This window comes from Scophthalmus maximus, chromosome 14 (genome assembly GCF_022379125.1).
Source record: "Scophthalmus maximus strain ysfricsl-2021 chromosome 14, ASM2237912v1, whole genome shotgun sequence".
In the NCBI taxonomy this organism is placed as follows: domain Eukaryota; kingdom Metazoa; phylum Chordata; class Actinopteri; order Pleuronectiformes; family Scophthalmidae; genus Scophthalmus; species Scophthalmus maximus.
In genome coordinates this window covers 4,130,040-4,142,139 of record NC_061528.1, presented here as the reverse complement: position 1 = coordinate 4,142,139, position 12,100 = coordinate 4,130,040, and the positions used below count along the sequence as shown (strand labels likewise).

The 12,100-nt window shown below is 47.1% G+C and overlaps 1 protein-coding gene across 3 annotated transcripts in view; it reads right to left on the bottom strand.

Moving 5' to 3' along the window:
- Positions 1-5,936, bottom strand: part of adcy5 (adenylate cyclase 5) — a 60,167-nt gene extending 54,231 nt beyond the window's left edge. For all 3 annotated transcript variants that reach the window (XM_035604523.2, XM_047337330.1, XM_035604524.2), the window contains exon 1: positions 4,191-5,936. In XM_035604523.2, the coding sequence (XP_035460416.1) occupies positions 4,191-5,132 (942 nt within the window). In that variant the 5' untranslated portion in view covers positions 5,133-5,936. The remainder of the gene's footprint in view (positions 1-4,190) is intronic.
- Positions 5,937-12,100: the final 6,164 nt, after the last annotated feature.

The window sequence follows — 12,100 nt, the reverse complement described above, 5'->3', positions numbered from 1 at the left end:
TGAACTCCGCTGATTTTACGTCAAAGTCTGCTGGGAGCACAGGCTGCGACTGTATGTGCAGCGGGAGTTGTTCGTAGGCTTTTTTTGTTTTGTGGCACCGAAGAACACTACAAGATCTCTGGGAGGGTGGAGTTCGTAAAGACTTCCCGAAAGACCTGAGCTTACCGGCCCTCATCCGCCTCGTCGCTGTACTTGAGGCCTGCGAGCTCGGGTCTGCATTAAATGTAGTCGCTCCACATGAGAACTACGAGCCGGACAATAATATAGGAATGCGATGCTTAAATCCCCCGAGGTGGAGAGATTTATGGAGGAGGCAGGAAACGTGAAGTGATAAACTTTCCGGCTTCAACCTAGTCGAGGCCGGTCGTCTTTAGGCCCATCCCCCTCCGAGCGCCTGCCGTCCATCCTCATGGCCCGTCGACATCCATCACCTCGTAAAAAAAAAAAACCCTGCTCCGCTCGCTATGAGGTTATTCCGAGTTCAGATTTCCGTTTGGCCCGTGATGAACCGCAGCTCGGTTTTGGCAGAAGCACACGGTGACCATCGACAGTTGCTTGAAAGGGGGTGTCGACCACCAGGGTTTGGGACAGCGCAGGAGAGGAAGGAAGGTCACAAGGTGGAGAGATGGTGCACTTCTATGGAAATAAATAAACTGAAAATCAGCGTTTTTTTCCCCCCCCGGGAGCACACGCATGTAAAAGAAGTAGCGTTATCCTGGGATCTCGCATAAACAGCCGCGGTGCTCGCGCCCCCCCCCCCCCCGGATATGCCCAAAAACAACAGCATGGTGAGGAAAGAACAACAAATACGCCGGCTCGTTCCCACACACTCACGTCGACACATCAAATGACAATAATGCAAATAGATGCGGGGGTCACGTTCACACACAAAAAAAACCAACTAAACCCACTCGCTCGCTTTTTGCTTATACAACCAAACATCAGATCCCAAGAAGAAACAAAAAGAATGAAATCCAACGTCTTCTTCCGGGGCTCAACACATTCTTTGCACGCATCAGCTGCTGATGCACTTGTGATATTACGATGGCCGCTGGTGCGTTTGCATTGGGTTTTTTTTTAAATGGTGTTGAATATTAACGAAATGAATATTCTCTTTCTAATTTGGGTTAAGTAGAGAGACAGTTAAATGGCTGATGTGAAAAAGCCTCTTTGGGATTTTACAAGCATCCTCTCTTCTGGTTTCAGGATTTCCACCGGTCCTCAGGATCTGACCACAGGCCCGGCGAACACATGGCTTCAATGCATTTCAGAATTTGCAATTCCTCTGTGCACCAGCATTGGGAGAGGAGCCTCTATTCCCCCCCCCCCCCCCGCACTCGGCTTTCGCTGCAAGCAGCTCGTCGTGGAAGCAATTACACATTTCTGGTGAATGTACAGTGTTTGTCTCGTGTCTTTTCTCCTCCATGGTGATTGAAGACGTGCGACAGACACAATCCCGCACAAGCTGGAAACAAGTATTCAACATGTTTGTAAAGGAAAACTACACACGATGCTGAAGATATTGCCCGCGAAACAGAGCTTTGAGGCCCTTCAGTGAAAACTTCCGGTGAACCCTGCAACTTCAGAGGAGACGACAAAGCCGCGCTCGTCGCCGTAGCGCACACAAATCTCTGTTCCAGTACCAAAAGGAGTCCGATGAGTCCCCGCTGACCTCGGAAAAACCTGTCTTTCTTTATGATTCTGGCTCGGGGTGTGGGAATACTGTGATGCTGAAGCAGGAAACTACTGTCACATAGGCGGAAGCACACTATACACACTGTACAGGCATGTTGCCAATACCATTTTTTCCCTTCCCGATACCGATAACCTGGACTTTGCTTGACGAATGCCACAGAACTTCTTTCATTATCTTCTGTTGAGAGAGGAAGGCTGTTAACGTTGAGACCTTTTAGTCGGTTTCTTTCGCAGTAAGAGTATAAAACAACAGTACTGTACACGTCGCTTGTTTTACCTGCGGGACTTTGCCTCCCATGAAATATTGCCATATTGTAAGTGCTGCTTTGGAGCGGCAAAGAAGAAGTGATTTCCAGCAAAGGAAACATTTCCTCTGGGTGACACTAATTTCAAAGACAGTTGTAAAGACGTGGCATCGGATCGGTACATAAGATCTGCTTACTCCCCGACGCCCCGTCCGGCTCCATTACTGTTGAATTAAGTTTTCCCTGAATCGGGTCAAAGACCCAACGGCCCAAACCGTGAACAACACTTCCAGAGCAAACACACGACCCAGAAAACGCGGACGGGCATCACCACCAGAAGTACAGTTCAGGACAAACCCCCTCTTTACAGTTAAACCATAAAAAGCACTTAAGGTAAAAGAGACACATTGTTTATGAGCGGCACAAAACAGCCAAAACAATGAGGTGAGTGTTCGGAGCTGCAGAGTTCCGGGGTCAGTGTGGTACGATGCCGTTTAACTACTGGCTGGATCAAATGACATAAATGTCTTTAGTAAAAAAGACTCCAGCAGATGAGGAGAGAAATGTTTTCAAAGTGATATGGATGCTGCGGAAACACGAGCAGAACCACAAGGCGTTTGGATTTTTATGAGGAACGTGTAGGCGCAGCGGCACATTAACACAACATCCCTTTGAAACCATCAGCTGTGAACGCATCACACGTCCAGATGCAGCGAAAAAAAAACAAACACCGACACAGCCTCGATGTTTCCGCTTCCTCTTCGCCTCGCTGTAAAAAAAAAAAATCGAGCCCTCCTGAATATGAAACGTAGCCGTGGTGACAAATGTGCGCAAAGGCCGATGTTAAGAGGTTTGAGAGAGAGCAGGGACTTTATATGAGCTGCCGCTTAAGGATGTAATAAATACACCCGGTGAAAAGAAGAAATAAAGCCTGAAAAACCTCGCGTAAGATAAACATCCTCCGCGTTGGGATGGGGGTTTCTCTCCTACCAGGGTCTGCTTCGTGCATGAACTTACGATAAAAGCGGACGTGTAGGAATCTTCCTTCTCAGTCACTCACTGCTTTTAACAATAACTTCCTCCGCTCCAGCAGCGACGTACGGTACGAGCTCAAGCGTTCGCGTGTCTGCGCCTCCTGAGGAGGAGACGTGTGCCCGTGTCGCCTCATGACGCACGAGGAGATGCTGCAGCGCGATTCAATTTAACAGAATTGATAAAGAACGGCTTTGAACGTCGGCCGATGGGACGTACATGTGTTTTCTCTCATTTGTACTTGGCAAAACGCTGCCATCGCTGTCCAGCGTAAGGAAACTCCTCCCTGACAATATTAGTATTTATAGGAGATTCTCTTCATGCACTGTTGGCAAAGCTGTAATCAAAGTGCGGACCGGGATTTGGGGAGAAACAGGAAACGGTGACAACTGTGAAGGAAAGTCTGACTGTAGTAAGACGCACCTGGGGTTTTGCCTGCACACCGTAGGAATATCAAGCCAGCTGTGGTTTCCGTGGCAACATTACATCTCATCACTATAGCTCAATTTGCCAAGTAAGCTATTTGGTATTTTGACAGACTTGCAGCCATGGTGACAGCGAGTTACCGGACAGAACATCAAACTGAAGAAAAGAAAACAGTAGTTGTAGTTGTTGGGAGTCTCACCAAGATCAGACCGGGCTCTTTACGCCAAATTGCCCCTCTGCTCTTATAGCAGTCGACCCAAAGGCACCTATAACTTTTTGCAATTAAAGCTATTGGATTAACACGGTCAGTGACCTTGAGAGGGGGGGGGATAGGACACAAAGTCAGAAGTGTTGATGCTTGTGTGGAATGGGCAAAATCTTATGAGGCTTGGCGAGAAAGAAAAAGAGAAAAGCCTGATGTCACAGCCTCCTGGTGGCTGCATCATTCGCCCGGCCTCCCTGGATCTTTCTCCAAGAAGAACTCTGGGTCTCCATGTGGGGGTTGTAAGACTTTGGGACAGGCTCCCCCCCCCCCCCAAGAGCATCACCCTTTTTTCCTTTTATCTCCTGCCACCTCAGAAAGTTTGTACAGCCCAGCCACTTCACTTTTTTGGGGATAATGCAAGAAAACGAGCTCAGCAGCAGCAGGAAAAGGAAAAATGCCCATAATCTGCCGCGCGTTATTGCGCAGCAGCAGCAGCAGCAGCAGCAGCCGCGCGTAATGTGTAATCTCGGCTCTCTGTGCCGATTGTTCCAACACTTTGTTGGGCAAAACGCATTCCGCAAACATACCTGCTTCCACAGAAAGCTGTCCACGCCGTTCAACGTCCAGGAGACGGCCACGTGGATGGCGGAGAGCACGAGTCCAGTGACGACGGCGGCGCGCATCCGGACGGGCAGCAGCGTGTAGATGACATGGATGAAGAACACGGTCCACCAGATGCCCTCGGACGCGCTGCGCGGCCGCACGAGCAGCACGCCGACCACCTGCACCGCCAGCACCAGCAGGATGACCGCGTAGCACACGATCCACATGTGGTCCTGGTGGAACGCGTTGCGGTTGCACACCACCATGAGCACCAGCGTGAGGACGATGGCCGCGGAGAAGACCGCCGCGTACGTGACGCTCGGCCGGCCCGCGCCGGAGGAGCAGTGGAAGCCCAGCATGACCGCGAAGACCAGCACCAGCACGGCCATGAGCATGGTCAGGCTGCTCTGGTTCAGGCGGAAGAAGTAGCGCTGGTAGAGGCGCTCCAGCTTCTCCGACTGGAATTTCTTGGATTTGAAAATGCGCACGACGCCCGTGCAGCACGCCGCCACGGAGAAGTCGACGTCGGGCATGGCCGGCTCCTCGTCGGCCCTCGGCCTGGCTCTGCGCTCCTCCAGACCCAGCTCCACGGACTTGGGTCTCACCTCGTCGCCGGCGCGCTTGGGCGACGCGCGGCCTCGGTGCTCCTCGCCATGGTCCTGCCAAGCCGACCGGGACCTGAAGCTGACCCTGCTGACCGCGGTGGTGGTGGTGGTGGCTCGCCCGGGAGGCTGCCGGTGGTCCGGGTCATCCTCCTCCCTCCAGCGGCTGTTGGTCCGGGTGAGCTTCTTGCGCGGGGACCTGGCTGAGTATGGGCACCCGTTGGCCACGGACTCAGACTCTCCCCAAGCTGATCTGTGCTCGGTCCCTCCCCTCAGCCCAGGCGCACCGACTCCGGGTGGGCTGACACTGTTTGGTCTGGACATGCTGGAGGCAACAACACACAACGTGCCTTTCCTTCAGCTGATTAAAAATGCAAGGGGGGGGGGGGGGGGTTGTGTTCCACTGCCAAGCGATGTGCAGGAAACTACTTAGTCCCAAAGAGGAGCTGCGTTGAATGTCTTTCATAAGAACCCATGGTTGAAACAATCCACAAAGTCAATCGTAAAAGAGGCGACCAATAACTCCTTAAAAAAATATTTTTTCCAAAATCCAGATGGGGTTATCCAAAACAATTATCAGATGTTTTTGTTTTTTTTGTTGTTTTTTAAAAGCTCTGGGAATTAAATTTTTAAAAAAAAACAATTGAACATGCGCACATGTCACAGGGGAGCCGGTTTGGCCGAGGGGGGCGGGGCCAGCAGGTCCAGGTGGATTCGGCTCCACATCATTGGGCCCAATTAACCAACATCCGTGGAGAGGGCGCGCGCCGGCGCGCGCACTGCAGGTCAGAAGGAACCATTACACCCGAGGAGCGTGGGTCGTCCCCGGAGATCAAAGTGAATCCGTTACATGTGCGCACATGCTTCCTGTGTTATATCCCGCGAGAAAGAAGGAAAGAGAGGCGAGGCTCATGCTGGCAGCTCTCTCGATTCACCTGAACCCACCGAGCACCGCAGCCCTGCCGCACGGCGGTGCAGGAGCCTCACGCTTGGCCGAACAGCAGCATCATCATCATCATCATCATCATCATCATCATCACCACCACCATCGTCATCATCATCATCATCACGATGCTCGCACACTTTATGTAAAAATGTTTTTTTTTAAAAACACTCAGCCGCTCCTCCTCCTCCTCCTCTGGAAGAAGAAGAAGAAGAAGAAGAAGAAGCCTCGAACAGCAGCAGCAGCTCCCTGCTCCATGGTGCGAGCGTGTGTGTGTGTGTGTGTGTGTGTGTGTGTGTTTCTTCTCTCTCGGTCAGTTTGTCGCCAACGAGCCTCTGCGCCGAATCGATGTCCAACAGCTGTCCATCACTGCTCAGCTCCCCGGGGACGGAGCGACTCCCGGTTTGACGTGTGGCCGGACTGCGCGAAGGGCGAACCCGCACCGCGGTCGTGCATCAGCGGCTCCAGCAGCAGCAGCAGCAGCAGCAGCGGCACCATGAAGAGTGACGGCCCTACCCGGTGCCAAAGTGCGCGCTCGCCGCCGCGGACAGTCCGCGCGGTGGTGTCCGTCCGGAGCGCGGCATCACGACATGTTTACCGCTGATTCGCTGCTTTAACGGGGCCCATTCAACCAAGTGTGCTTCCTGCCGCGGCCCGCCTCTCCGCCGCGCTGCCATTGGCGGGCGGCGGAGAGGCGGTGAGTCACGCTCCGGCGCCTTCTCATTGGACGCCGGGCGGGTCAGTCCACGTCAAACACCCCCGCGCGACCCTCTCGGAGCGCTGTCGATGAAATGGGTGGGTCCGTGCGCGCAGCTGGATAGACCCCTCCCCCCAAACACACACACACACACACTCACACTCACACTCACTCACACACTCACACTCACTCACTCTCACACTCACACTCACTCACTCTCACACTCTCACACACACACTCACTCACTCTCACACTCTCACACACACACTCACTCACTCTCACACTCTCTCACACACACACTCACACACTCACTCACTCACTCACTCACTCACTCACACACACTCACTCACTCACTCACTCTCACACACACACACACACACACACACACTCTCACACTCTCACACACTCACTTACTCTCTCTCTCTCTCTCTCTCTCTCTCTCTCTCTCTCTCTCTCTCTCTCTCTCTCTCTCTCTCTCTCTCTCTCTCACAGACACGCACGCACGCACGCACGCACACACACACACACACACACACACACACACACACACTGTGGGTTGAACCTCACTTCTCCATCGGATCCCCTCCTCTCACTGGGGTCCCGGGACTTATGGTCCAATAACATGATGAAGATTATTCTCTCACACAGATATTGTCCTCAGTCTTTTCAAAAAATAACTTGACCTGAATATTTCAATTGTTCTGTCCAGACTTCATATCATATCTCGCTGGCTTAAAATGAAATGTTGTTTAAATTCTCCTGCTCTCATCACCTTATTACGGCAGAGAAGAGTATTAGTCATAAACCACAACCCGAGATGACATCTTTGTTTTCCTTACTTTTTTTCTGACCAACAGTCTAACAACAACAAAAAACACATGTTTGATTTACATTAACATAAAACATATTTAACAAACCTTCAACCATTTTTGACATTTTGTAAACAAATCAAACAATTTATTGATTTCTTCACAATTAAACACACAAAGTAAAAAATGAAACATAAGATACAGAAGAGTATTAGGGCCAGGCATAAGAGAAAAAAAATGAGGGGGAAGATTTTTCTCTTTTATTAATGAGGGGGAAGATTTATTTAACATTTCGAGAATAAAGTCAAAATGTCGAGATTAAAGTCGACATGGTTAAATATGTTTTATACAAATGTACATCAAACATGTTTTGGGGGTTTTAGACTGTTGGTCAGAAAAAAGCATGAAAACAAAGATGTCGTCTTGCGATGTGGCAACTTGGAATGTGAGATTGACACTTTTTTATACATATTATTGTTCTATCATTTAATATAGATCAACAACATGGAAAAGTAATCTGAAACTTGCCTGCAGCCCTTTACATCTTTTAGAGCTGCGACAGCTCATCGATGAGTAATCGACTGCTAATTTAATCGGCAGCTATTTTGAGTAGTTTTTATGAAATCTCTGATTTCGGCTACTTAAATGTGAATATTCTCTGGTTTCTTTGCTCCTCTGTGACAGTAAACCGAATATCTTTCATTCGCGGACAAAACAAAACATCATCTTGAAGTTTTATGAACCAAACAACTGATGGATTAATCGAGGAAATGAGCGTTAGTTGCAGCCCTTCCTCTCTTTGTTTACCCACAATGCAACAGTGTTTGGCGTGTCTGCTCAGGATGGACGCAGCCTGTTTCTTTATAGAGGAAGGGGGTAGGACACACGTGGTCGCCCACCACTGCAGGCGTTTCACTTCTCCCGCCGCTGACACTGTGTCAGTCTGTGGCCGTGCACGGACACATGGGGACCACCGTTGTGTCCCTGAGGTTCAACATTGTGTTGCTGCCGACGACAAAATCTAAATCAACTGGAAGGAGGCATGTGAGGAGGAGCCTCGTGCGTCTCCGCTGCCGGGACCGGCCGGCTCACCTCCAGCTGAATTCCCTCTTTGCCCCCTTTTGGAATTCATCAAGGCTGAAACGCCGTGAACGGCCGAGAGAACAGGAGCCTCCATTCAGCCCCGGCTGCATCGGGGGAAAGAAAACGGGAACTCAGATAGAAATCAGACACAAATTTATCTCCGTTCAAGTTGAGCAACTTTTTTTCTCTGCTTGTCTTGTGACCTCTCTCTCTTAAACACACACACGCACGCGCACACACACACACACGTTTAACACTATTGCTGAATAATGCAAGGAATAATCATATTAATGACAAAAACTGTATGGTACATGTTTTGAGGTATCTTTCCTTGGGTAGTTCAGTTTAATGCTATTTTATGATTCCGCAGAATTTCCCTGCTGGCCAATATTATGTGGACAACGTAACAACAGGCCTTTTTTCTTTGAACTTACCAATCCACAGCAGGGGAGGCTGCTCGCCTGCCCACATCCCGCCGTGTGCCAAGCCACAGGCTCTAGTGAGTGTCCTGTCCTGTCCTGTCCTGTCCTGTCCTGTCCCGTGATCCCAGCTCCATAAATAATCAACCAATGACAATGCTACATCTCTGAAATGTCATTCGGCCCAAAGTCGCTGCATCCATGTCTGTCACAGAAGGAAAAATCAAAGCACTTGTTCAATTCAATTCAGTTTTACAGAAAGAGAAACCACCAGCAGAACTAAAAAAAACAAAACTACAATAATGACAGTACGACAGTATGACATACTTATATATATATATATATATATATATATATACAAAAAATATTATTAATAATATCTGCAGTTCATGTTCAGTTTTCTTCAAGTCAATTCATCATCACAACAGAGTTGCATGCTGGGAAATGCAGGACTCTGAAGGAAAACTTTTTTTTTTAGGTTTTAACTCATATTTTGATCATAAATCCTTTTTTTTTCAACAGTTGATAAATAAAGGAATCAGCATTTTATGTTTAATGATGTAGATTATCCATGAGAAAAAAATTATCAATATTTAAATTTAGTTTTGGGATTTTATTTGTTGCTCTTTTAAAAAAATACCGTACATACATGAGTATGAGTACAGAGCATGTGATAGTCTGTGCATCATCTGATCAGTCCGACGATTACTGAATGACTTGTTGTTTTATGTGAAGGTCATAAAGACATAAGAGCTGATTGTTTCTTCCGCTGCTCATGAACGCACCTGAGCCCGTATTTGCACCTAAACTGTAGGTGCTTTACATAAAACAAAAAAATAAACCAGTCATATGATCCCAACAGCAGCACACAGATGAAAGGCGGCGTTTGTCCTCGGGAGAGGTGCACAACCTCCTGACCCATCCTGCATGCACCGAAATCCATTTTCACTGGAGACTGAATGCATCACTGTGTGCATAATGGGTTTTCAAAAATACTTCCTGAACTGATAAAACCTTCCACGGCTCGATTGTACAACAGACAACGTTCGCATCTAAGTCGTGCATGGTACAGTTGAGGCAAACGTGGAGATCTACTACTTTGATTGTTGTTTGACTCACAGGGGCTGCACGTGTCACTTATGTGCAATATACTGTAGGTAATAAAAAAAATAATGGATATACTTCCCATATTATAAGTTTATTGTAAATATAAACTCATTGCTCATACCTGTACGAAGTATGCCGGCCCCATGCAAAACATTTGTATCAAAAACTTTTATTTAGTAGAGCCAGTTCTGGAGTAACATAGGCCATGCTTTTGCCTTTTGTCAATTTTTGCCATGTTGAAACACAGATCATCATCATCATCATCATCATAATCATCATCATCATCATCATCATTCCAGGCATCCAGATTTCAACCTTCATGCAGTTTGACAAACGAGCTGCAACTTTTGCTTTCTCCAAGGAGAACCCCTGAATCATGCTCAACAATTGTATGGGGGAAGAGGTGGAAAAATCAAAAATTGAACACTTTGCCGTTTGCTACAGAATGAGACAGTTTTATGATCACGTCAGCAAACACGACTTCAGCAACATGACTCGTATGTTTGGAGAAGTGGTCTGATCAGTAACGGTGACGCTGCGTAATAGGAGGCAGGCGGGCCGCTGGGTGTTGGCTTCTGATAACACAGTCTGAAGAAACATTTAAGGCTCCGTTCACCCACGTTACAAAAAACCCTCACTTCTCACTATTGGAAAAGTTTTTAAACCTGCAAAGATGTATTTGAGATATATCAATTTCTGAGTTTTCTGCCTCCACCTCATGAAATTGAACATGAAAGGAAGGAACTCAAACATTAAAAATATATATTCAAAAAGATGGTGACCAGCATCCAAGTCATTCTGGATAATGCGCACACATAATTCTTGATTTTAACGATCCTCTGAATATAAAATGCTATAATAACTTTAGTGCCTAGGTGGACTTCCGAGAGCGGCGGGGTGGGACACCTGGTGCAACATGTCTGCATCAGATTGCTTGACAATTATTTATTCTTTTTTTATGGAAGAGTGTCTGGCAATAATGGATCCATAAAATCAGGCCCACCGTTCAAAACAAATTGTAGTTCAACATTTTAAATGTAATTTTTCAATGCTGTCAGCACAACAACTAAATTTGCTTTCACCTACGATGTTCTGCGATGGAGGTAGAAACCTCAGAGATGATTGGGTATCATATAAAACCAAAACTATCTGGACGGCTATATATGACCAGGACCTTTACAATTTGTGTGATCAAAGATCATAATGTGAGCAGGAAAGGTTTTTGCTGACCTCAAGTGGTTGAAGTTCTTACTCTGCAGATGTGTTGTAGAAACGTTCTCAGGAGGATGGAAGTGCTGCAGACTTACGGCTTCAACTAAAAGAGGTCAGCCAAAACAAAATATCAACCAACGCAGGATTACAACTCCAAAGACGTCACGAATGTCACGTCGTCTGAAACCAAACAGAAAACATTGTGGAATGTACATCAGCTGAGGAAATGGTGGAAGTATTCTGGTTAACACTTTACACTTTGTACAGTATCAAAACCACCTCAGAGAACAGGAATGACTGCAAACTCACTGAAGTAATTCAGCTTAACTATTATTCCAACGTTGACAAAGTCGTGCCTCTTAGAAGTAGAACTTCAGCTCACACGTCTCTATATAAAATAATGACCATCGCTTTTATGTGCTAAAGTATTGTATCATCACTCAAAAGTCTATAAACGAAACCATCCAACACCTATATTTTAGCTACAACGTGGTTTCGTTAGTGTCAATCATTAAAGCTTATTTAATCAGAAAACACTGATGCTACTGTAAGTTGTGCTACCTGTTTCCTTTGTTGTTTTTTTTGCTAAAGAGTCTCGTGACAAATTATCACATCTCGGATTTGCAAGACGCACTGAATGAATTAGAGATGGTGTGAGGAAAGAATGAAAGTGTGCACGTTCTAATTTGGATGGTTCATAAACTAATCACCTAAATGCTAAAAGATCAATAGATAAAAGGGAAGAAAAACTGAATCACCTGAAGAGATAAAAAATAAATAAAATAAACTTGAGTACGCCACCTACTGGCCACTTCAGGTGAGTAAAGATTGAACAATGACGTAAAACCAAAAGACACGTTCTACCGACATCAGACATCACCCGGGGAAAGTTGGGGGGGAAACGTCAGACCACTAAGATGCAACTGAGACACGGCGAGTCAAAACACGACGTCCGAGCAAACGCCGAACAAACAGCAACACAAGAGGAAAAGAGATTTTTTAAAAACCATGCAGGCACAAAA